Genomic DNA, 27,056 nt, shown 5'->3' on the forward strand with positions numbered 1-27,056 from the left:
ACTGATGAAAGAAATTAAAGGTGATACAAATAGATGGAGAGATATACCATGTTCTTGGATTGGAAGAATCAACATTGTGAAAATGACTCTACTACCCAAGGCAATCTACAGATTCAATGCAATCCCTATCAAATGACCACTGGCATTTTTCACAGAACGAGAACAAAAAATTTCACAATTTGTATGCAAACACAAAAGACCCCGAATAGCCAAAGCAATATTGAGAAAGAAAAACGGAGCTGGAGGAATCAGGCTCCCTGACTTCAGACTGTACTACAAAGCTACAGTAATCAAGACAGTATGGTACTGGCACAAAAACAGAAACGTAGATCAATGGAACAGGACAGAAAGCCCAGAGATAAACCCACACACATATGGTCACCTTATCTTTGATAAAGGAGGCAAGAATATACAGTGCAGAAAAGACATCCTCTTCAATAAGTGGTTCTGGGAACACTGGACAGCTATATGTAAAAGAATGAAATTAGAACACTCCCTAACACCATACACAAAAATAAACTCAAAATGGATTAAAGACCTAAATGTAAGGCCAGACACCATCAAACTCTTAGAGGAAAACATAGGCAGAACACTCTATGACATAAATCACAGCAATATCCTTTTTGACCCATGTCCTAGACAAATGGAAATAAAAACAAAAATAAACAAGTGGGACCTAATGAAACTTAAAAGCTTTTGCACAGCAAAGGAGACCATAAACAAGATGAAAAGACAACCCTCAGAATGGGAGAAAATATTTGTAAATGAAGCAACTGACAAAGGATTAATCTCCAAAACATACAAGCAACTCATGCAGCTCAATATCAAAAAAACAAACAACCCAATCCAAAAATGGGCAGAAGACCTAAATAGACATTTCTCCAAAGAAGATATATAGATTCCCAACAAACACATGAAAGAATGCTCAACATCATTAATCATTAGAGTAATGCAAATCAAAACTACAATGAGATACCATCTCACACCAGTCAGAATGGCCATCATCAAAAAATCTACAAACAATAAATGCTGAAGAGGGTGTGGAGAAAAGGGAACTCTCTTGCACTGTTGGTGGGAATGTAAATTGACACAGCCATTATGGAGAACAGTATGGAGGTTCCTTAAAAAACTAAAAATAGAATTACCATAGGACACAGCAATCCCACTACTGGGCATATACCCTGAGAAAACCTGGACATATATACACTACCAATAATTCAAAAAGAGTCATGTACCAAAATGTTCATTGCAGCTCTGTTTACAATAGCCAGGACATGGAAGCAACCTAAGTGTCTATCTACAGATGAATGGATAAAGATGATGTGGCACATATATACAATGGAATATTACTCAGTCATAAAAAGGAATGAAACTGAGTTATTTGTAGTGAGGTGGATGGCCTAGAGACTGTCATACAGTGAAGTAAGTCAGAAAGAGAAAAACAAATACCATATGCTAACACATATATATGGAATGTAAAAAAAAAAAAAAAAAAAGAGAAAATGGTCAGAAGAACCTAGGGGCAAGACAGGAATAAAGATGCAGACCTACTAGAGAATGGACTTGAGGATACAGGGAGAAGGAAGGGTAAGCTGGGACAAAGTGCGAGAGTAGCATGGACATATATACACTACCAAACGTAAAATAGATAGCTAGTGGGAAGCAGCTGCATAGCACAGGGAGATCAGCTCAGTGCTTTGTGACCACCAGAGGGGTGGGATAGGGAGGGTGGGAGGGAGAAAGATGCAAGAGGGAAGAGATATGTATATGTATAACTGATTCACCTTGTTATAAAGCAGAAACTGACACACCATTGTAAAGCAATTATACTCTAATAAAGATGTTAAAAAATTACATTAAAAAAATAAAGCCCATCATATTACATGCATTTGTTGTTTCTCTCACTGCTCTCTTGGCAATATGCCTTTTGTTTTCCAAGGATCATTTCTGCTAGGATTTTGTCTCTCTTTTCTCCACTCCATGTCACACAGCTTCTAGACAGCCATGACTTACTATTCTACATAATCTCAACTCCTGGAACTCTAGTCTGGATCAAGACACTAAGCCTTTAATTTTCCCTAAGTGGGGATCGCTCAGATAGGTTTATTAACAAGAAGATAATCAATAGAAACTATGAAGGGTTCAAGGAGAACCAGTTATACCAAACTAACTCTGCTTCCCTTTCCCACATGGTGCGATCAGTAGTTTGACAGATCAGATAATGCCGTGGATTCTATATACCATGTCTTTAGCAAATTGGAAAATTAAGTCCTTTCATTCTATCACTGTAGAACTGAAGGAGAAGTTTAAGTTATCTCTTAGGTGGATCTGTATTTGACTGAAGAACATATTAGAGTAGTACCGATTTACTGATTGATGTAAAGCTTTAGGGAGGCCTTTAGTGTGAGGCTGCAGAGCTCTGTACTTAAAACTGCTGAACAGAAAAGAATCATAAAGAATTTGAATGTAGCTATGGAAGACACATGTTTACTTCAAATGAGCAAGATACAAAACAGAAAAAGACTGAAATGAACAAGATATAACTTAAGAAAGATGGTGATGGAAATCAAGTTAGCAGTTATCCTTGGGAAGATAATAAAATACAGGAAGCATGAGGGGGCATCTGCGGTGCCGGTCACGTTTGGGTGATTGATACGGGAGTGTGTTCACTTTGTAAAAATTCACTGAGCTTTACACTTATGCTTGATGTACTTTCCAGTACAGTCTAACTCTGTTTTATCAGAATTATACAATCTGTGGTTCTAATTAGTGTGTGTCTGTGTGTTAGTGATGGTGGTTTATGTAAATTGAGTCACATCTAAAACTATATAACGAATTACAGTGGGATTCTATAGCATTTAGATTTCTCGTAAGTTTTTAGATATTTTACTGTCCAATACGGACTTCCCTGATGATGTACATCATCATAATTGGCTACCAGCCTATAATATGGCCATGTATTTCCTTTAACATTACTCAGTGGAGGTAGAAAAGCAAATGAGATGAACAGGGCTGAGCAACTTATTATTATGTTAACACAAAATATGGGCATTTTATGAAGTTATAAGATTTATTCAGTGTGTCCTCTTTTAGCCATACATGTATGAAAGAAATATTCTCTCAACATTGCCAACATTTATTCATATTTTCTTGGAAGCAAATATACGGTTGACATTCATTAAGCGTTTGTAAGTCTTCTCAAAGCCAAACATCTGCTTGGCATCCAACGTGTTCACAAACTTCTTTCTTTAAAGGAATGTCTGTTGAGCATTTATTAGCTTCATTTGTGCTTTATGACTACCCTTTAAGTAGAACATTTATTTAGACAAATCCTTAAAGTTTAAGACAATCCCAAAAGATTCAAGAAGCGGATCTGTCTTGACCCTTTACTTAACATTCTCAGGCTATGACAGAAAGTATTCAAGGTGTCCCTTTAGACGCCTTCTTGGAGGGCCCCTCGATCGGACTCAGGTGAAAGGTTTTGCCTGGAATGCCACTCCCGAGTGAGGACACTCACTGAAGTCAAGTGTTTTCTTATGCACTATGGGGAAAAGGGCCTAAAAGGGGGTTAAACTTTGATTAGAGATGTTGCAAGTAGGGAAAAATGCTTACTTCAATTTCACTTCTGCTTTTCAGAAGACATGAGTACATAAATTATGTAGAAGAACGGTGATTACTAGACAGTCTAAAAGCTTGGAGGCTCTAGGCCAATTTTCAACCAACTGTCACAGAACATAAGTTTCAAAATATGTTTAAGCTAAACTGACAACTACAGAAAAAATGTAAGATTCTTTGAAAGGCTGGCTTATGTGAACTGACGAGGATCTCTGAAACCACATGCTATTTAACACACAGCGATACTCCACTGCAACGTTCCCACTCTCTTCTGGAGGGAATATTAAAAGAGGTAGAACAGATGCTTCCCTGAATTAAGCAGATCCAAGCAGTAGACAGACTCTTCCCACAGAGTGGCCAAAAGAAGTAGGGTTCATCCAAAAACTGAAAGGGCTAGGAGAGGTCCCCTGGCCTAGTAGCTCTCAAGCTGGAAGAAGCTAACCCAGGAAGAGTGCCTGTGTGCATGGGTTTCCCACCTTTCTATGCCAGAGAAGCTCCAATCTTAACTGCTGTAGACCTCCATTCTCCCTGGAATATCTGAATCACTGCTACATGCTAAGCTCTTCATTTTACAGGCCACAAAACCAAGGCCAGAGTGATTCCATTAGGTATCCAAAGTGCCAGGGCAGCAAAGCTAGAACAAGCATTCCATAAATCCCCGGCTAAGGTGCCCTTCTATCAATTATACAACCTGTAAGACCTTAGGGCATAAAATATTGGCAGCTGAGATGAGAAAGTATTTATCTGGTACAGTTAGTTTGTAGAATAGCTCTTGATCTTAGCTGTGTGATCAAATCTCCCTGAGTCCTGGAGCAAGCCTTTTCCCCCTCTACCTGTCCAAGGAGTTCCAGGGAGTCTGTGAAATCCCTGAAGCGGTACATTCAATTTAACATGTCTGTGTAAAATTCGTCCATAGCTTTCATTTGTTCTTCAAAAGTATCTGTGATCACACCAAATGGTAAAAATCAGTGTACCCGAAGAAGGGACTAGGAAAACTTACCAGAAAGTCCTTTAACATAACATGCATGTTTACTATTAAAACTACTCAGGTTATACAGGTAAATTCACACAGTGGTGAAAACAAATCCTGCACAGTACCTATGAAAATACAGTACTTGGTAGACTGATAAAAACAGATTTTATTTTACTTCTTGGATTTTACATAATTGAAAAAATTATTTGATGTATAACATGCAACCTTCACTCTGTAAACCAAAACCAGCACTCCAAAGCCCTGAATAATTTGGGGGCTAGGGGATTATTGCTGTCTCTGAGTATTCCCTTTAGAAACTGATGGTGAGTAAGAGATGTCATGACAACTGACAGAGAACAACTGTTTCTTTCAATTCGACTGTAGACTCTTCAGGGAAAACGCTCATCTTTATAACTCTGTCAATTAGGCAAACACTAAAAACTGCCTCCTGCCCTTCATGCTGATAATGTCAGGGAAGACAAGTGGCTGATGTAATCCTGAAGATGGAGCTAATGTCCAGAGCCTCATTATCCATTAAGGGAGGCTTTCCCCCTACTTCCACTCTAGCAAAGGAAGAGCAAGATGCTGAATTATCTTCATGTGTGGACTGACAAGAAATAAACTGTAAAGTCGTTTTGAGGGAAAAACCTAGAAAACCAGCATGAACATAAACTAATTTGAGAAACAGTGCCCTACTGTATTTTGAAATAATATTCAGTATTTATCCAGAGGGTTTCTTATAATGGAGTAAAATAGAGAATTTCCTGAGGCTAGGAGATTACAATCATCTGAGAAACCAGGAGTAAGAATGCGTGCATTTAACTGCAAAGAAGGATATGCAGAACTGCCCACCTATTCCTCACAGTGAGGACTCATCATGGAAATTATGCTTCAAGGTCAGTAAGCTAAATGACAAGAAGATGGTCTGTGCCAATAATTTAAATGTCAAGCGGCACCGGGCCAAGAAGGTGCACAGATATAAATCGGGCAGTGGCACTGATGTAATTATGGGCTTAGACGAATTCTCAAAGCCAGACCGGAAGCTGAACCACAGTCTTTGGGGAAAAGAGAGAATATGAGGGTAATTAGAGGAAAAAAGCAGAGGAAAGTTTTTTACTTCTTAAAAAAACCCCTAAAACTCTAAATAAAACTCAATGTCTGCAGAGGGACCTTCATGGTCCTCAAACATGCATAAAACAGGATGGAGGGAGGAAGGGGCCACCCACATCTTTATAAGCTCAGTGTCAGAGCAGAGCTGCACGTGCACGGCAGTGTGTGTCCCTCCCAGGGGCCTGGGACCTGGAGGGGCGCTCAGGTCCATGTGACTTGTGAGCATCCAGAACGAGGATCTCAGGAGGGAATTTCACAAGCACAGAACGTATTTTTTTCTCCCTGGACTCTGCTTTCTAGTTTTTCTCTCCCTCTGCTATTGTTTAATTTTGTGGTTCGACTTTTTGAAGAATGGTGGGAGGTACCATGTTAAGCAATGCTCTAGGAATGAGGCTCAGCGGCGATGAAATCGGCCTCCCACGTCTTTCAAACCAACTGTGAGTCTGCTTAAAACACAAGGCAGACACAAATACGAAGGAGAGCAGGCAGGACGTCCTGTTCATCCTTGTATGTGCAGCATCTCTCCCCAGCACACAGTCGGCACAGAACGGATGCAGGCTCAAGGGAACCCGTCATTTTATCTAAACAGCTCTGTGGTCCGTTCTGTTTCTGAATAGGAGCCAACAGCCATATCACTTAATGTGCTTTTGAGCAATCTTTTGTTGATCCTTGTGCCTCCGTTAATGAAAGTGATTAAACAACCAAGTCTGGCACAAAATTATCCTGATGGGAGAGCATCAGAGTTGAACATGGTCAAGAGATTTACAAAGGAGCCAAGAAACATCACTGGAAAAGCAGATATTAAAAAATCATGAGTATCCTCATGCTTTTAATTTTTATTTATTTATTTTTAACATCTTTGTTGGAGTATAATTGCTTTACAATGTTGTGTTAGTTTCTGCTGTATAACAAAGTGAATCAGCTATATGCGTACGTATATCCCCATATCCCCTCCCTCTTCTCATGCTTTTTAAAGAAGACAGTCAAGAAAATAATTTCCAATTTTTCTTCATGGTTAAGCAGAGTCTGATTATTACTAATACTAAATATCTGTACACTGTATTGCCTAAAAGCTTTATAGTAATAGTATTTATTAATACATGCCACAGAGAAGAAAAATTAAATGAAATAATTAGATTCCTAGGAATAATAAGCAACTCTTAATGCCCTGAGTATAATTTTATAGGCTGAAATGACACTTATCAAGGATATTTATTAAGTATGGTTTAAACTATATTTCACAAAAACAACCCACTGAAATTTAGGAAATACCTATAAGGCATGGCTTATAAGTTTGGAGACAATATCATATACAGGATATTTAAGTAAATAAAGCCTGGACCAAAAAAAGTTTTAAAAAGCAGAAGATTCTTTTATTCATAAATATATTTTAAGAGAAAAAATAAAGTTTTACAAATAAAGTTTATAAAACAAATAAAGTTTGCCAATAGTACAGTTTTAAAGATAATGTTAAAAGCACAGATTCTGAGAAATTCTCCAGAAGCCCTGCTAGTATTTCATCTTGCATGAAGAGAAAGCAATTTGAGAACTGCTATCCAACGCCTAGTCTGACCAGCTGGTAAGATTCAGTAAGTGGGTGGCAAAGAGGAAAATCCTTGCATTTCATGGTGACCAGAGGGGAAGAGACTGGGCATAGTCATAAATATACTTTAAATTTTAGGAAGACTTTGTTAAAACAATTTAGTCAAAGACATGAGGAAGATTCTTTGACAAGAAGTTCAGGAAGGATTGGAGCTAAATAGTTCACAAAAATACAATTCTATGGAGTAGGGCTTGATACCTCAAAACAGATTTTAATTTAGGATATAGGCAATATTATAAATTAGAGGGCAGAAAATTATATGGTCAATAAACAGCCTTCAGAAAAATGCTCAGCTATTTGGAAAATGATTCAGTTAGTGTCTCCCATCATGCATTCCCCCAAATAAGTCCAAGCAACAGAATCAAAGATTTAAGTGTAGAAAACAGAACCTTTAGAGAAGCAACCCTGGATGGAAATGCAGGTAAATAAACACAGAATGGCAAGAAACCTGCCAATTCGAATTATGAACAATAATCATTAATGATTGTCAGGACTCACTTTCAAAACTCTGCTAATAAATGCTATCCCAGTTTGTGAACCCTGAGTGAATGAATTAATAAATAAATAACCTGACATTTATGGATTCTGGATAAAATAACTTCAAGGAACTTTAAAAATCAAGAACTTAGGATCCAGTTGCTCATTACTGAAATCTGACAATACCATGGAGAACTTACCTGCAGCAAATAACAGCTTTGCACGACAAAGCTAAGTCCAGAAAATACTGCCGTACTCCAAAAGTTAAGGCATACTTGAGAGTTTTCCCATCAATTATAAGAGCAAAGTCATTCTCCTTCCGAAGAGCATCACCAAGGGTAGTGCAGTGACGACTGAGAGTTTCCCTTGTTCCCTGTAAAATTAAACGAGAGATGCCCTCAGCATTTACTCCCATTTGTTCTACCAAGGTTGTTCAGCAACTACTTTTAGTTATTTTTAGTGCTTTTTATGTTTCAAATTGCTTTCACATACCTCTACTCATCTGATTCTCACGAAAGCCCCTCAGAGAAGACTGGACAAACATTGTCAGAAAAAGTGAGTGACTCCCTTAAAGCCATACCCTGTTCCTAGCACGGCTGGGACTTGACTACACATCACCCATTCCCCTGCCATGTTTGCTCATTATTCCAACCACACGGTCGCAATCTTCTTAAAATATTTTCAGTACATTATCTTGTTAAAGCATAACAACGTTGAACGAGTCAAAATTGCTTAGCTATGAATCAAGGGGAAAAGTTGGGGAATATAATTTAAATAATTTATGGGTATTCTTTCAGAAGTTGTCAATGCGACTGAAACTTAATTCTCAAGAGGAGGAAATGTAGTATCTGTAATCTCTTGCCACTTCATGAATTGGCGTCTATAACTTTAATTGCGATTTCATGATGCGGTATTTCAGCTGGGGATGGTGACATGTGGCCTAGTAATCTTGACGGATTGAATAAAAGAACCCCTTCCATCAATGAAGAGTTCATTTTCAGGCACAATAAAAACCTTTAGTGTCAAGAAAGGCTTTGTTCACCTCAGCTATATAGAGAGGTTGTATTTGTTTCCCTCTGTTAAGAACAATTGCTTTCCCAGCTCTTCAAAGGGAAAAAATTTCAAGATACTTAATTTTTCTCCCTAGATCCTGTAGACTTTTCCTATAACCTGACAGGGACAGCTTCTTATTTCAACGCAGCCCTAACATTATGAAGACACAGAACACTGGCTCTGCACAAGGAAATGTAAGGAACAATTACTTTCCTATTAGAGTTTTGTTCTGAGTGCTAGCATCTGAGCCCGCAGTTATTTATATAATAAATTTAACAAATCTATGTTTATATAATAAAATATATCTATAGTAAAAAATAATACATAATTTTTGTTATATTCAAAGGAGACATAATTATTGTTCCAATTTAAGACTGTGGTACAGTTATTTGAGTTATCTTCACAAAGAGGGAAGCAAAGACAGAGGTAATTAAAATTTTATATTGGGGATTTTTGAAGGTGTTTCTACATTCGTATTTCAAATGTGGTTCACACTACGTTCTGGAATTTCAGGATCTGTTTATCGAAATAACAGAACAGTGTTGTACCGTAAAGTAAGCATGCCCAACCCTCCGAACGCTGGAACTTCATTTAACACTTCCCCTGTTCCTTGTTCCACACAGTGACATGAAGGACCGCCATATAGCAGCATTCTTTGCAAAATTTTCTGTTCACACTTTACGTCGGGGAGAAAGAGCTGTTTTAATTTACAGGCCTCACGCTCCTATTTCCTACTGGAAATTTTTGGCCCAAGAGAATTTTAAGAAAAGGAGGTAAAAAGTGTCAGCAAGACTCTGCAAGCAAATTTATCAATGACTATCCATAGCAGATTACCCTGGATTGTCTTAAAAGCAAATTCCCATAGATGAAATGAACAAACAAGCAGATTAATACACAGATAAAAAATGAAAATAAAATAAAACAATATTTAGCATGTACCACACACCAGTCATGGTTCTAAGGGCTACACACACAGATACAGTACTTCAGTTAACACTTACTACAACCCTGTGCAGGAGGCACAACTATTGTCCCCATTCTGCAGATGATAAGCATGAGACTTAGAGTTTAATTTCCTTGCCCCCAAACACATGGCTACTAAGTAAAGAAACCAAACTCAGAATTAAATTTCTGTACTAGCTAGTCATTCTCTACATTATCCAGCAAAAACAAAACCAACAGTACCAGGCATAGCAAATCATAAGTGAAATCCCTATACCATTTCCCCTGTTGTTTCCCTAGAGCCCTCATCATCTGTCTCTCATCTTGTCTTTACCACCAACAGAGCCTTCTCTTTACAAAACAAACTTGAAACACAAATGAGTCTCTTCTTGATCTAAAATTTTTCAATGGCTTCTACTGCTTACATGATAAAATCTAAAATCCAAGTCCAGCTAACTTTCGTTCACTTTTCTCTTCACAACCTTGACTCCTTTATTCCCTCTCTCTGGACCACCCTTTCCTCCTGACATATTCCACTATCTTTGAAACCAAGCTGTCCTCCCAAGCCCTCCCAGACTCACTCCATGCTATCATGTGTAATTCACTCTATGCTAGCAAGACCCTCAGTTCCTTGAGGGGAGAGACAATGTTTAATGTGGTTCCCAGCCACAAACAGTGCCTGTAATTACAGACGCTCGGGAAAGACATATTTATGGAATGAGAGCACTGATAAATTTTGATTTCACCCCACTGGAAGCACTCCATTTCCCCTCTATTATCACTTCTGATTTGAGAGAGAGACAGACAGACAGTCAGTCTTCTCCTTCGTGCTCTTTAATTTTCTAGAGAATAATAGGGATTACTACTTCAACAGTCTTTCAAACCAAGGCACTGTCCACTGAAATGCATGTGTGTGTACCTGTGTATTTATTTGCTTGCCTGCCTATCTACCTATCTACTTACCTACCCATCCATCCATCCATCCACCCATCCATCCATCCATCCATCCGCTACTCTGTTTTTTTAAGTTTTGCCCGAGTCACTCCTGATCTGAAAACCTAAATGAAACCTGAGATGTACCTCAAGAGGACTTCAAATTTCTTTATAGATCAGCTGCAAAGCAAGACTCAAAGTCAAGTAAACCCCTGGCTGTGCAAGCCCCTCGTGATCCAGCCTGTTCGACACAGTCCTGTGCGCCCCACTCTCCCTTCTTCTGAGGGCGTTCTCTAACATCTTAAAATGTACTGAGAACTTATTTGTGGCGTCAGCATCCCTGGGTTTCCTGGGTGATTATCACAGATCTGCAGCAAATCAAACAGTGTCAGGAGATGTAACAGAGATCACATTTCAGAAGGTGAGTCAAAATCTTCGCACAGTGAATTCTCCAGTCAGCCTACCTAGGGCGCAAGGTAACAGCAACAGAAAAGCTGCAAACACTTTCTTATTTTCGTTTACAGTTTTATTTTGTAAGCAGCTCTGTTGTTGGCTGTGTGCTGCCAGTTACATGTTATATTTCACCCTTATTTATACTGCCAGGAGTATTTTAAAATTCTTTTATTTATGAAAGTTTATTGCTTCTCCTGTAAGCCTGGGAGCCATACTTTACGGCCATATTGCATTGAAGCTTATCTCCTGTAGCTAGAAATAAATTTATTACTACATTAGCTGTTGCTTTGTTTTCTTTTTGGTTACCGAAGGGGGAAATGTTTAAACGTTTAAACTTAGTGACATGTGAAAGTGTAAATATATAAATGAGAAGCTAACTCAGAAAAAGGATAAAAGACCATAGAGTACAACAACATAAAAGTTCTGTATCTCCTTATGCTACAAAGTCTTATTTGTGGGCTGAAAGAAAAGGAGCATTTGTTGCTATAATCAGGGAGAGTCAGAAGTAAAGGCAGTTTGGGGAGACAGACAGGCATTCAGGCGTCTCACCAGGCGGGGACCCAGGTATGGGAAGGAGCCGCAGGGAAAGCGGGATTTGCCTGCACCTCTCACAGCCTGCATCCCATGTGGACACGACAGTTGAGCATTCAGCTCTCCTCTCCCTGTCCCTGGGCTGCACCTAGCCAAGTGCTCATCAGGGGCCCTTATGAGCTCCTCCAAGCTTTCCTGCTTTGCCAAGTCACAATTCAGTCTACAGCCAACACTTCTCTGTTCTTAGTCCTGACACAACAGGGACTAGAAAGGGAATAAAATCACCTCCCCCTGAGGACAGGCTCTACTCCAGCTCTCCTCTCTTATATGGGTGCTCATTACCGCTGATCTATACTTTCACCCAGGCCTAGCCAATTCCAATGTTCCCAGAGGTTACTCCAGACCTTTTCTTCCCTTCTTCAGACTCCAAATTTGGCTCCTGTTAGTGCAGCAAACATCTCCCTGCTTTACTGAGAACATTCGTAAATTATTCTCTCAACTTTCCTCTCTTAATCTCAAAACTTCCCTTTACCTAATCCTCCCTAATTCCTGAGCTGGGAGGAAGACCTGCCTTCTTTTCTCACCTCTGTTCCTCCCTCTTCTCCCCTGCATCTTTATTCTCCCCCACTGTCACTCTTTCTTTCCCTTAAGACTACATACGGAAAGCAATGAACAATAAATAAACCAAGAAACGTCCCCAACTCTATTTTTCCTGAGTCCTCCAGGTGACACGAATACCTCCACCTTCTGGATTCTCCAAATATGTGTTTATACTTACACAATGTAGCGTGATGTATAATTGCTTATCTGTTTATATCTCTACTTCCCTGCAGGACTGAGGTCCTTGATAAAGAGATGAAATAAAATCAATACAAGCTTGGTAATAAAAGAATAACCAAATTATTAATGATTGGAGAATACCTTGTGGGAAGTTACAATGATTTTGTTGTGTGACCATTGTTTTTTACTGCCTGTAAAACTCCTGTGTAATCTTGGACACTTTTAATTAGAGCAATAAATAAAATGTTAGTGTGCTTATTTTATTGCAGAGGAAATGGAGAACAAAGTGGTGGTTATGATCTAACATCTCCTTCTATCTCATATAACAGAAATTGTCTAATGAATAATGGAATCAACACCTAGACTAGCTACTTAGTGATCAAGCAGGTTATATAATAGTGGATTTATGAGAAGAAAACAATGTGTATTTGGTTTATAAGAAACACGCTTGGAAAAGAAAAAAGAAAGAAAGATGCTTGGCAGATAATGAGGTCAAGTACAATTCCTCACAAAGATTAACTCAGACCAAAGGGCCTTAATAAAGTTCTATTTGCATCTTTGTATTGCCTGGCAAAACAGATAACATGTTCATACAATACCTGTCGGGGAGGGGGAAATTTCCCACCCTCTGCTTCTTGAGTTTTTTTGGCTGGCCTAATAATTAAATTGGCACAAGACAGATTAACAGGAGGGAAAAAACCCCAAATTTAATTAGTACACATGGAGGTCTCATAGAAATGGGACCTAAGAAGTGACCAAAGCAGGCAGTTTTTATAATTTTTAGACAAAGAAACAACAAATTTGTAAAGAATTGACAAGACAGAGACGTTTAAGCTTGGGGTAGTAAATTAGTGAGGCAGTAACAAATTTTGTTTAAACAGCCTTCTTGGCCTGGAATTTCCTATCTCTAGTGATAAGGATGTCTATCTACCTCCTGGTGCAGGGCGGGTACTTTTCAAATGGGAGATTTATTTCTTGCTTTCTAAAGACAAAGGAGGGTCAGAATGTTCTTCTTGGATTGGCTGTTTCTTAAGTAACTTTAATTCAAAATATTCAATATGCCAGTCTGGCATATTTTAGGGTGGCCTGCCCTGACCCCCACCATACCCTCCAATAAAATAAAATAACAACAATTTTTAAGAAATCAAAGACTGGCAGCTTTATGATAATCTTTTTTTTTTTTTTTTTTTTTTTTTTTTGCGGTACGTGGGCCTCTCACTGTTGTGGCCTCTCCTGTTGCGGAGCACAGGCTCCGGACGCGCAGGCTCAGCGGCCATGGCTCACGGGCCCAGCCGCTCTGCGGCATGTGGGATCTTCCCGGACCGGGGCACGAACCCGTGTCCCCTGTATTGGCAGGCGGACTCTCAACCACTGCGCCACCAGGGAAGCCCTATGATAATCTTTTAAAATTACTTTTACATGACGTTTGCCGAGGAAATCTTTGATAAAAATCACAGAGGGCACCCTAGACAATGAACACACTTTTATAGTGAAATAAATTGAAAGCCCTGACTTGTTTGGAAAGTATCATAGCGTGCAAGATGTCGTTTGCATTTTGGCAAAAACTCTGCTTGGAACACTCTAAAGAATCCAGAGGCCAGATGTGCAAAGAACATGTTAGGCCACCTAAGAACTATGATTTTGATGGCCCCAAATGTAATGTTGCAGAAAGCACTTGCATAAAAATGGCCCTTTTCAGCCTCTGGCCTTTGGTTTTTCTTCCTGATTCCTTTCAGGGGTTTACAGAACAGAGAGTCTTACTTAGGAACATATCCAGGAAACACCCCAGTAGAGAATGTGGAAATATCCCTAAGGAGAGGTAAATAAAAGCCTCTTGCCTTTGACTAGAAGACTAGTCTATTCCAGTCTAACCAGCAGAAATGATGTGAAGGTTACAGACAGTGTAAAATGTTAACACCTAAATGTCGTGGTGTGGGTGTCGTATGGGTGTCGTAACACCCACATCCTGCTCCAGGGCCACAGTTACTTATAGTGACAGAAGAAACTGTGTGATAACTCATCTTATCCCAGAAGGAGTCATCAGCAAGGCTAAGCCCAAGAGCAAAAGTTAAAGGAAAAAAGTATACATATAATACTTATTTAGTTCAAACTATATGTTGGTATTTGGGTCAGAATACAAATAAGCCTTCAGCACCTGGATTTATTCCTGGGAATCTCTTAAATGTGTGCAGGTCAAATGATAAATTTATGTTTATCGTAAGTTTATCATGAGTTCACCACCAGTTAAGTGAAATAAGCATAGAATTTTGGCTAATGCTGAATCACTTTTGGAAGACACACAACTTTCACCCTTGTCAGGATGGACTTAAGTTTATGAAGCCTGTGCTTCTCACTTCAGTAGCAGCACAGCGGGTTTCTGTTTTCACTTACTTTCCACCAAAAGGACAAAATGCAACATAATGTTACAGGAGAACATCTTGTGGAACAAAGACGGTGACTGATGAAATAAGACAACTTGCTGGAGGTTGGGTCACTGTAAAATAACTCTTCAGAACTCATCAGCTGATATGCACAAGTTACCAATCAGTGTAGAGAAGGCAGCCATCAACATATAACAAATATGTAACCATAAAAAAGTGGGGCTTTTTTAGTTAGAAAGCCAAGGATGGCCATGAGGGTTCACATGATGCTTCTGGGCACCAATAACATCTGAAGCAAAACGATGACGCCACATGGTAAAGGACTTAAGTTCCAGAAGCTGAAACATACCCCATGGCTCAGAACACAAGGCTTTCCTCACCTTTAGGTGGTTGTAGAATATAAGGTGAAAACAAGCTGATCAAGCATTTTTCACCTTTCTTGGAAAGGAAATATTAGGTGTTTTATTTTGAAAAAAAGTTCCTTATGAAAAAACTAAATGAGAAATAAGGAATGGCTTCAACCACTAACTTAAGACACCAAGAACCCCAAAATACTTTTGGATCAGGTGGCTACCTAGGCTCAGCGTTCTACAAAGGATTATATCCCACATCATAGGTGTCACAGGTAAGTTTACTTCATGGCCTATCGATAAACTTCTTCACCAGGAGTACATATGTATTCCAATCTACCTCGTCCTTATTTATTTTTTCACTTGACTAACTAGCAGTAATATGGTATCAGAATGACTTGGTTTGAATCGTTGTTCTCCCACTTCATGGCTGTCTTTCTTCAGGCAGGTTACTTAATTTCTCTCAATGAAATTTTTCTCATTCATAAGATTGGGTTAATATCTCTTTTGTAGGGTTATTGTGGTGACAAGATGTGCTAACTCAGGTGTCCTGCCCAGTGCTTGGCTCAGAGGTGATTTCCGGGAAAGACTAATTCTTTTCCTTCCTCTGACATCAGGTCTAAGAGAGATGTCAACACCCAAAGAAGAATGAATGTTCTGCAACCTGTCAATCACTGCACAACATCAGTGCAATTCAAGTGGTATATTACTGAGATGATTTTCAGTTTCCTTTTGAAATCTCCCAATGGCAATTTTATTTCAATCTACTTTTGCATTGCTAACACCCAACTCTACTAGCTACTACTTCTTCTACATAAAAACTATCTGGAAACCTGTCTTCCCTCAATTACAGAAAAGATGGCATTACCTCTTCTCATACGGCATGTAGCTCTTGCTAGGTGGTAGGAGGACAAATATTTATAAAGTTAACCTAGACTGTTTTTCTTTATCTCTTAATTTCTGTCTCTAACCTGATACAACTCTTCTTTAAAAAACTAAATTTATTTATTTATTTATTTTCAGCTGCACTGGGTGTTCGTTGCTGCTCTAGCTGCGGTGAGCGGGGGCTACTCTTCGTTGCGGTGCGCGGGCTTCTCATTGCGGTGGCTCCTCTTGTTGTGGAGCACGGGCTCTAGGCGCGTGGGCTTCAGTAGTTGTGGCTTGCGGGCTCTAGAGCGCAGGCTCACGCAGTTGTGGCGCACGGGCTTAGTTGCTCCGCGGCATGTGGGATCTTCCTGGACGAGGGCTTGAACCCATGTCCCCTGCGTTGGCAGGTGGATTCTTAACCACTGCGCCACCAGGGAGGCCCTGATACAACTCTTGAGCAGAAAATAACTTGAAAGTTACAAAGTGATTTGGCATTTCTCTCATACTATGTTTTTTGCAGATGACCACATCAATATGTTAGACTTTAAGCTCCCATAAAAATATATATATATATATGCAGTTACATAAAATAGCATTATATGCAAATGAGAGCTTCACAAATAGTAGGTTGAAAATAACTAATGATAAACAAAACACAGAGGACTTATTTCGCTGGCATGTTCTTCAGCTCTAACACCATCAACTTAACTTCTTAGGTATTGATGATTTTTAAAAGCAGATAAATAAATGCTCTGTGTGTGTGTGTGTGTGTGTGTGTGTGTGAAAAAACCTTAGTTTACCTACTTGGTTTTAAAACCTACTATCAGTTAAGTTAAAATGTCAAATAAGAAAATATATATAAAAATCTTAAACTAACACCTATTTTATTAGCTGTTTTGGTGGTTTGTGGCCCCACCTCATTATCATTTAAGACATGAGGTATTTACAAATTTATGGCCAAATAATGTTTCATTCTTTCTCTATTTTTGCACTCTCCAAATGTTCATACCCTAAAATTACAAATCAATGGAACATTCCAATGACATTCTTAATAATACATTCTGACCATATCAAGTATGGACAATGTTAGCACGTTCTTAAAGAGTGAGTTATGATTTCCATGACAGCAACGTCAGTAAACCATTGGGTATTATCTTTTGACACTGTATTATTGATTCAGTGGAACACTGGTCATTCCATATAACCCTATGCAACACATATATCAACTACTTCGTTAGCTACTGCAGGCGGTAGTACGTGGTAAAGAACATATACCTGAGAATAAAGAGAAATTACGTTTATATACAATTGGTCCATTTAGTATTCATCCCCGTCAGGATCACTCTCTCTCGGACAGTTTCTGACCAGAAAAACTGTTGTTTCTAAACTCCTAGGCTATATTAGAACATAACCTTTAAAAACATACTTGTATAGAACCAAACCAACATAAAGTCATTTTTCTAAAATGGGTAAAGGCAGACAGAAGGTGAAGTCATCAAAAACATATGGCCAAAGAGGTCTTCTAAAACAGCTTAGTGGAAGGCAGCCAAGCAAATGCACTTAATCAATACATATTGCTAAATATAATGAAGAGGGAAACAGAGAAAAAAAATTTTTTCATGCTTTGCTGATACACAGATATGAGCTTTCCAGGGCAGGCGTAGATATGAAACACTGTAATTGAGGAAATGGCCCAATCTCCCAGTAGGGTCATGCCATCTGAAACAGGTCAAAGAATGGAAGAAGCTAAGAAAAGGAAGTTGCAGCGCTGGGTAAATTGCTCTTGGCCCCTGGGCAGAGGTTTGGGATTTGGGGTTATGATAGGTTCCATCAGGCAAATAATTCGTTGTGAGGCATCTATTCTCGTTTTGGGTACCCTAGAGAGAAAGGCAGAAAGTGTCCAATCTGGGTCTAAGTCTATCTTTCAGTGTTGGGACGGCGGCACAGAGCAAAGACAGACAAATCCCGGGAAAGGAAGGAAGAGTGAGGTAGGGGATATAATTATATAATTTAAATAGTTTTGTGGATAAAGGCTTTTACCAAAGCTCTCATAGTAATTATTTGAAACCACCACTGACAGTCTCCTAAACACTTATTTTGAGCTTGGCATTAAATATTCTCCAGCGGCGGCGGTGACTCAAGGGCAGGGGGAAGTGTCCTGGAGGAACTGGATGGGCAGACATCCAGTCTCTCGTATGGCCTTCAATTCAGCCAGAAGAGGCTGCGCAGAATATACAACCGGTTTTTTGAAAATAAGCAAATTACCAAATCAACGGTTTGGAGACAGTAACAACTGGGGTCTGTGAGAAATTCTTACCCAGAACCACAAAGAAAGCTGACGTTGGGCCCATTTCCCTAATGATTTGAATTAATTAATGTAGGAATACTGAAGAATCATTATCTGCTGTGTTTTCTCACTGCACATTCCAAATGCACACCATTTCCATTATTTCCCACATCCATTCAAATAAATCTATGTACAACTGTCACAGTAAAACGAAATATAGGGTCGTTCCCGAATTTCGTAAATACAAGATGCCCAAACGCCACCATCTCCCAGAAGAACATTCCTCTTTCAGCTGCTCTGCAGTCCTGGTGGTGAGCGGGAGAGGAGGAAGGGACAAGCTGGCAAACGTGGGGCGTGCCTTCCAGAATGCTTTTTTCTGAGACTGAGTCCCCTTTACCTCTGGAGAAGGAAGGGTTATTTAAGAACAAAAAGAAAAACAGTTTTGGACTTAGAGCAATCTAGGTCAAGATTCAGGATCCCACAGGCGTTAGCTTTGTGAACTCAAAGTCTCCATCTGTATTTGAGACAGACACCGTCATCCGTATAGGAGCAGAGGCTAACGCATGCAGATTTACCTGACACGTAGGTTTCCTGTAAACTGTCAATTTTATGGCTATGCTGATTCATCAAAAGATACACAAAAAAGAGATGCAAAAGAAGTCACAAGGCATGGTCTGCTCACCTCAAAAATGCCATCAAGCTGTTGGGAGGTGGCAAGAGGGCAGACTGATTAGAAGGCATTTAACGGTAATTCTAGGTCTCAGAGAGTCTTAGAAGAGCTCAGATGTTTAGCCAAAAAAAAAAAGATAAAGAATATTCAGGCTTAGGGGGAGGAAGAATTTCTCAGAACAGCAACACTATGAATCTGTGAACAACTTCACTTAGGGATCTGAACACAACCCAAGATTACAGAATTTTGTTTGAGCAAAGGGGACACGTTTTGTTTTTATGAGACCAAACAATGGGTTTGATGGAACTTTTTCAACCACAGTCTTTGGCTTGTGGCAGACACCGTCTTAAATCAGAGGAACAGAGAACAGATTATTTGTTCTTCTGTTATTTTCTTTTTTTGTAATGTTTATATATAGTTTTTACTAACCCGTTTCTCTCAAACGGAACAAAGTTGGCTTTCTTCACTGAGAGCTACTTGAAGGAAGCCGTGTGCCAGACAGTATTTGAACAATCATCCTGCAATGGGACATTATAAAAACATATCTTTGCTTTTGATAGGGATACATTAACACCTTAAAAGTTAAACTGAGATCTTACACATTTTCAGGCCAAAAAAGCTGAAACAGCTTTGCTAATGGCAAAAGAGAATTCACAATACTAAAGTTCCCGAGCTGGCAGTGGAGGAAAACTCAGTGTGGTTTAAAACCTGCCTGAACTATTTTTCAAAGCAATACAAAACGTATTGCATTAGACTCATGGGACATATCAAGACAAAACTTGAAGTAGCCTCAATTCTCTCTTTTCCCCTCCTTTTCCGGAGTCAAGTCAATAACTTGCTTATTCTGGACTTCTTTCAGAAGCCGTTCCACAGTGACTGGTTCCCCAAGCAGTAAGGTTTGTCTGCATAATACATATAAGTCGAGCTTAAAAGGGTGCAGATGACAACTTCACCATTTAAGTCATGAATGCCTGTAAGTTACATTTGAAGCTTACATGGTGTTAGAAAATCAAATTCAGCTAGGAAAAAAAATGTGCAATCCCATAAAGGGCTTTCTTTTCCCGTGGTGTTGAAAAATATATATTATTATCCTTGTTAATATGAAATGTGGTTAACAATTCATTTTCTGTAAAATATATGAGGGAGGGAAAAGACTGGTATCCATAATCAAACCTAGGTTGGCTTAAGTTCATATTTGCAAATTAAGTAGAGAAATTTAAGTAGTGAGGAGGGCAGCTGTTTAAAATCACCTCTTACAGCAGCTGGCAAAACGCAACTCCCCCTACCCCCAGGAGTAATGATGCTAAAACAAATGATCACGATCAAGGTCCATACTTCTTAAGTGCTTACTAAATGCCAGACCTTGTACTTAAAAGGTACTGTTTTGTTTAATCCTCACAACAACATCCTAGAGATGGATATTATTATTATTATTTTATAAGAGTCACTGGCAGCTGAGGCCCAGAAAACTCTTATTTTCTTAGACTCTGGAATCCAGTGACTTACATACATCCTCCAGGGCTGTTTAGCACTAGAGGGCAAGTTAACCTTTCAAGATTGGGCATAATAGTATCTGCCTACTAATGTTTTCAGGTGTAAATGTGATTGTCCTTGTAAAATCCTTAGTCCGGTACTTAGTACAAAATATAAGCACTTATAAACATAAGCTAGTGTTTTTCTTATGACTGTAATAGCCACGCATAGAACCCTGCAGGGGTAAGCAGTTCCCTTTTCACACAGTCAAAAAGCTGCATTTTCCCTTGGGATCCATACTCTGCTTCCTTATATTGGGTGCTGACTCCTAATCAGGCTAACTGTAAATGTCAACAGAAGCAGAAACTGAAAAAACTGTGCCCAGATGATCAGCAGGAGAGGTGGGCAGGGCTTCTCAGGAGTTCAACTTGGGAAAACTGGAAGCCTTTTGACTCTGAGTGGAAGAAATTTATTTCTCCAAGTTCCTCACATACATAGTTAATCATCATTTCTGTTGATTCAATAAATATATAGTAAGTAATTTTCCTCTCTGCCCCTTTTTGTTTCCTAGGGAAGCCAGACAGCAGAAAAGAGGAGAAAAAAACAACAAGAACAAATTTAAGATCCAGCCCTACCTCTCAGGACAGATCCCACAACTCTCCACATAAAAAAGATGCTAAAAGGAGGAGAGGCCAAGGTTACAGGTATATCATGTGAGACTCAAGAAAGATGATTTGGGTACCTACAGAGTTAATGGCTTAAGAAATTATGGTTCCTCCCACCTACCCAGACTTGACAAATGAGGGTAGTGAAATCCTGAGCTATCTCAATGAATCAGTCTTCAATTTCTTTCTACCTTTTAGAAAAAGTTAGATCATATCCATCAAAAAAGATATTCTGGGTCACTTGAAAGTATTTCCAGAGATTCACAGAGTTGGTATGCTATGGGGGATGTGAATACTATAATAATCACACTCCTTAATATAACATCAACTCAGTCCTTCCAGAATTGTTTTACTACATTTTGAAAGATGCTGTAATCAGACACTGGGAGCTAAAGATAGGTCACATAGGAGGTTCCCTAGTTCTTAGCTCACATTTTCAGATGTTTCCAGTTTTAACAGACAGGATCTAGGTCATTAAGTGGAAGGGGTTTCTGTGAATTTAATGGGATACTTCCTGGGCATTTCTGTAGAGTTAGGGAAGAAGTACAAAATATCCTTCAAGCCAGTAATTTAAAATTTGTGCTTTTGCAGACCCTTAAGAAAATGTCTCATACCAAGATCATAATCAGAACCCAAAACAAAGTGGTTCAAAGTCACATGATAGAAAATTCTGTTACCTAACAAATATCTAATAGATTGTGATCTACTTTAGATTATTAAAGGTGCTCCTCCATGAAATTCTTACTTTCTAAATTAAAACAAGTATGATCAAGCTTTTTAAGAAACTCTTTTGCTGACACTGTCAGGTAACTGGGTGAGAACACCTAGCTTTGCTCTCAGGCGTCATACTAGCTGGGCGTGCTGCTTTTGCTGGGAAAGGAACCGGGAATGTGCAGAGGCAGAAAAGCCCATCAGATTTCCATACTAGGTCTGTAGAGCAAGCCTTCAACATAGACTATTTTTCTACACAATTTTGTAACATATCCTTTTTATACGTGCCATGCCTTGTGCTAACCAGACCAATCCAAGGGTAACATTATCCTCACCTGACAGGCAGCACAAGTGGCTCAGAGAAGTTATCTAATTTCACTTTGCCCAGGGTGCCCCACTCAGGTGGGGCAGAACTGTACCTTAACCACTGTGCTACTGCACAGAATGATCTGAGTACATTAAAATTGTCACTTGACAAAACTCTGAACACCCACAATTTATTTCCTATTATATTAATATTATTTCCTAAGATGGCATGTTCCTAAGTTTATCACCTAAATGTTAATTATTCTTTGTGCTGATGGAGTGGTAACCCTATCTCTTACTATTATCAGTACAATTTGAACACATAGGATGCTTTTCTTTTCCATGGCAATGAAAAATAAATAATGATTTACCTAGACTCATTCTAATGACCTGCCTGAAATCTCAGCCATGGGTTGTATGACACAAGATCTGAAGGAGCTATGATGCAAAGTGCTGTTTCCTTTCCTGCTGAGAAGCGAATGAGTTTGCCACAGCAGGTCTCACCCCAGACAGCCAGATTTGTAAAGTCACCACTTAACTCCCTGGGAGAAAAACCTTCTCCAGACAGCAGTGCGAGAACCCAAGGTAGTCTGGAGCTGGATGCGTCTGTCAGTTCTTTCAGCCATAGTGTTTGCCTGTGATCTTCCACACTTAACTGGCATTTGAATTGCTAAGGACATTTCTAAACACTTGCTCTCTAAGTATCAGATATGATCGATTACTACCAAACTTAAAACTGATACACAACCTTTTTCTGTTTTTAAAGGAAGCCCTTAATTAAACCTTATTCAGTGACTCACTTCTCAAATATTTATGGAGTACGAACTATGGGCTAGGCAACTTGCTGGGGAATGAGAGAGAATGGCAAACCAAAACAAACAGAGGGGTGTCCCTGCTCTCACTGAAATTGAGTATTCCCCTGAGGCTCTATGTTTGGTCCTGCAGCAATAGGTAGTGCAAGTACCTTTGAGGTGTTTATTACTTTTCTTTAAAAAAAAAATTATTTATTTATTTGGCCCCATCAGGTCTTCGTTGAGGCATGCGGGCTCAGTAGCTGCAGCACTCAGGCTCTCTAGTTGTGGCACATGGGCTCCAGAGTGCGCAGGCTCAATAGTTGTGGCGCATGGGCTTAGTTGCCCCATGGCACGTGGGATCTCAGTTCCCTGACCAGGGATTGAACCTGCATCTCCTGCATTGGAAGGCGGATTGTTAGCCACTGGACCACCAGAGAAGTCCCAATGAGGTGTTTATTACTTTTGAGTTGCCATCTTGGAAACTTCAAAATGGAAATAAATAAACCTGTCTTAACAATACATGATTCAGTACATTGAATATTTTTGGTATTTCAGTTTTCTCTTTCTTTTTCTTGAGATTGCTATTTACATCACTTGATACTTACAACACTTCAAGACTGTGTTTGTCTAAGAGTTGGAGAAAAATGATGAAACAGATGAAAACAAAAGAAGCAATGCTAGCACACTCTACATAAAGTGAAAGCCTAAATCCAGACAAGAAGGATGTCAAATCAAGCATGGTCATGCTTTTGCTTTGACCTCACAGGTCCCACTTCTGACTTCCTTCAAGTGTCAGAAAACCTGGGTACCACGTGTAACCCATGATGCTGACAAAGGCCTAATGGTCTACAGGGATTATGGGGATGTTTACACTGAGGCTCTTGTAATGTTGTGAACAACTGCAACCCAGTTCTGGAACCACCTTCGATGGCTCCTTCTCAGGGACCCCATGGGATAAGTTTCCCTGAATTTCACACCACATTGCTGGCTTTGGTGCCCCTATTTCCTCCTCCCTAACTCTTATCCTGGTCCCTTACCTGCACCCCATGCCTCCCACCCTTCCAATTTGCCTATGTAGAACTGCTTCTACACATCACACCTCTTTTAAGAGGCTGATGTAATTGCTTCCCTCGCCTATGAAGGCAAATTCTCAGACCTGGCCCAGCTTTCCACAGCTGACCCGAGACTAGCTCTCCAGTTTTAACCCCCCCCTGTCATTTCTTTATGGCTGTCTTATAAATACTGTGCCACCATTAAAATGAATTAGGTAGCTTCACACAGACCATTATAAAATAATTGTTCAGATATATTAAGTGAGAAAAGCAAAGTGCAGTATCAAGCAGTGTGGACAGCGTGCTGCAATTTGTGTTTAACAACAAAGGATGCGTCCACAGACATGCACATCTGGGACATGCATATCCCTTAGGTAAGTCAGAACATCTCTGGACAAACACACAAGACTGGAACTAGTGACCGTCCCTAGGGAGGTAAACGAGTAGGCTGGGTGTAAAGGTGGGCGATTCATTTTTTGCCACCTAGACTTTCCCTTTTTGTAACTTTTAAATTTTACATTCTGTGCCTACATTTATTCAAACAAAACATACTTAAAAAATTATAACCTTGTGCTCAAGTTTAATGTTCCTCTTTCATGCCCCAAATATGCCTTGAACTTGCTTCCAGTAACTTTCAGCTTTTTCTGCTTTTGTCCCCCTTACTCAGGTACTCACTTCTATGTAACTAAATGCCACTTACTTTGTAAATAGTTCCTTAAACATCGTGATATTTTCACAGCAAGCTATCTACCTTATTTACATATCTGTTACTTGAATGCACTTTACCTCCCTTATTATTTATAAGCTTCTGGAGGGCTGGCTTTTTTTTTTGCCTGTGTGTGTGTGTGTGTGTGTGTGTGTGTGTTTAGGATTAAAGCTTCATTCACAAAAAGCACTTCCCCAATAATGAAAGGCATAAACAACTCTCATAATTGCAAAATCATATATTATTCTTCAGGCTACAAGGTGCTTAAAGATTTCACAAGAAAGGGAAGAGTATCACAAGGATTGTTTTAAGGACAAATAATAAAGAGGTCATCATTTCAGTTTAAAAATCAGAAGCTAAATACTTCTTACATGTAATTTGTTTTATATCCAACTTCAAAACATCTGCCTCTTCATCATCCCTTCTACAGAGCTGGTCTCGGCTTCTCCAACATCCCTAATTATCAGGTTTGCTCTGCTCTGCTCTTTGCGTCACAATGACTGTTTCAAGCGGTTGTATAATCACCTCTCCTGTTCTGTCTTCCACCTTAAATTGCACTCACCTTTCCTTTAAAATATTTACAGGTCATTTGACCTACTTTCTTTTTTTTTTGTTAACTTTTATTTTACACTATATTCCTAAAAAATATTTCCCTCTTTTCCAAATATAACTTCATGTGAACACAGCCATGAAAAAAGACATCCTAGGAATTCATATTTCAGCCCAGAAGTTAGGACATTAAAAAAAAAACTTGGCTTCCCTGGTGGCACAGCGGTTAAGAATCCGTCTGCCAATGCAGGGGACATGGGTTCCAGCTGTGGTCTGGGAAGATCCCACATGCCACAGAGCAACTAAGCCCGTGCGCCACAACTACTGAGCCTGTGCTCTAGAGCCCGTGAGTCACAACTACTAAGCCCGAGCACCACAACTACTGAAACCCGTGCACCACAACTATTGAAACCCGTGCCTAGAGCTCGTGCTCTGCAACAAGAGAAGCCACCGCAATGAGAAGCCTGCACACTGCAATGAAGAGTAGCCCCCGCTCGCCGCAACTAGAGAAAGCCCTCGTGCAGCAACGAAGACCCAACGCAGCCAAAAAAATAAATGATAAAAAACAAAAAACAACTTGACTATTGGTTATTTGGTGTTGTTCAATAGCTTTCACATTTTTTTAAAAGAAGCAAAATATCAACACTGGAAGCTAAAGCAGACATTAAATCCTTAATATACAAAATACCCAGGCAGATACAAATAAGTTGCAGTCACTCAGCAACCTCCTGACATAATGCTTTTGTAAAGCAGCTTTCTTGTCTCACAACATTAAGCAAATCATTTAGCAATTTCTTTTAGCTGTCATAGATACAAAGCTAGCAAGCATCTTTTTACATCAATGGTTCAAAACAGTGTACGTTTGTTCTAGCAGAACAATAGTAGTAAGGTATCTTTTAACCTCAGGAAAATAAAATATTTCCACAGCTAGCTGAATATAAAATAAAATGCTACAAGATAATTAAGTTATTAAAGGTTTTTTTAAAAAAGATAATCTTACTTACATCAAGAGAGCCTTCATTTATAACAATCATTCCCATGTTCTTCCTCAAAAGTTTGCAGGAGTGTCCTATGTTCAAACAGAGTAAATAGATTGATATAACTAATTTCTCTAGAGAGAAGAGGTGAAGACGTTAACACGATAATACTACAAAATTCTAAATTTTATCTATTTTATTTGATAAAATTAAAATTTTGTCTATTTTAATAGAAGTGATGGCTGTTTTCTAGGTTTGCAGGAAGTTTAAAAAAGAAATGCTCTTGCTTGCTGTAAGAGGGATAAGATACAAGGACATTACCTGGAGTGTTAAGGCTGTCTTGATAAACAAATATGGAAGAGATTACAGTAAGGATTCTCAACGTCCTGAAAACTGATAAACGTGTATGAAATAGCCTTCACGATGACCAACACGAAGAGCAGAAGATGGGCCAGTGGTTGTTTTGGGAGAAGGGTTCAGGAGGGTTGTCTGGCTCTCTCTTGGACCATTGATCCCATCACAATCTTCCTGCCCTTGGATTGCATCACATCCTCTCCTCTCCTGCCCTCTCTTGCTTTGCTATACTTGCTGCAGGGCAAAATCACCTGCTGATTAAACCAACTCGGCTCACTCTGCACCTGTCTGCCTACAGCTGAACGTGGCTGGAGAAAAACAGGCAACCTTGTTGGCGGGCCTCACATTTAAAACAATACCATCTACACTCACTCCCTTTGTGATCTCATTCCTTCCCAAGGTTTTAAACACCATCTTAATGTTGACCACTCTAGAACTCATAAA

The 27,056-nt window shown here is 39.4% G+C and overlaps 1 protein-coding gene across 8 annotated transcripts in view; it reads right to left on the reverse strand.

Moving 5' to 3' along the window:
• ATP8A1 (ATPase phospholipid transporting 8A1) overlaps nt 1-27,056 on the reverse strand; it is a 242,128-nt gene that overhangs the window by 75,812 nt on the left and 139,260 nt on the right. For all 8 annotated transcript variants that reach the window (XM_019928250.3, XM_019928247.3, XM_073805203.1 and 5 more), the window contains 2 exons: nt 26,286-26,350; nt 7,979-8,151 (listed from right to left, as the gene is read on the reverse strand). In XM_019928250.3, the coding sequence (XP_019783809.1) occupies nt 7,979-8,151; nt 26,286-26,350 (238 nt within the window). The remainder of the gene's footprint in view (nt 1-7,978; nt 8,152-26,285; nt 26,351-27,056) is intronic.

This window comes from Tursiops truncatus, chromosome 5 (genome assembly GCF_011762595.2).
Source record: "Tursiops truncatus isolate mTurTru1 chromosome 5, mTurTru1.mat.Y, whole genome shotgun sequence".
In the NCBI taxonomy this organism is placed as follows: Eukaryota; Metazoa; Chordata; class Mammalia; order Artiodactyla; family Delphinidae; genus Tursiops; species Tursiops truncatus.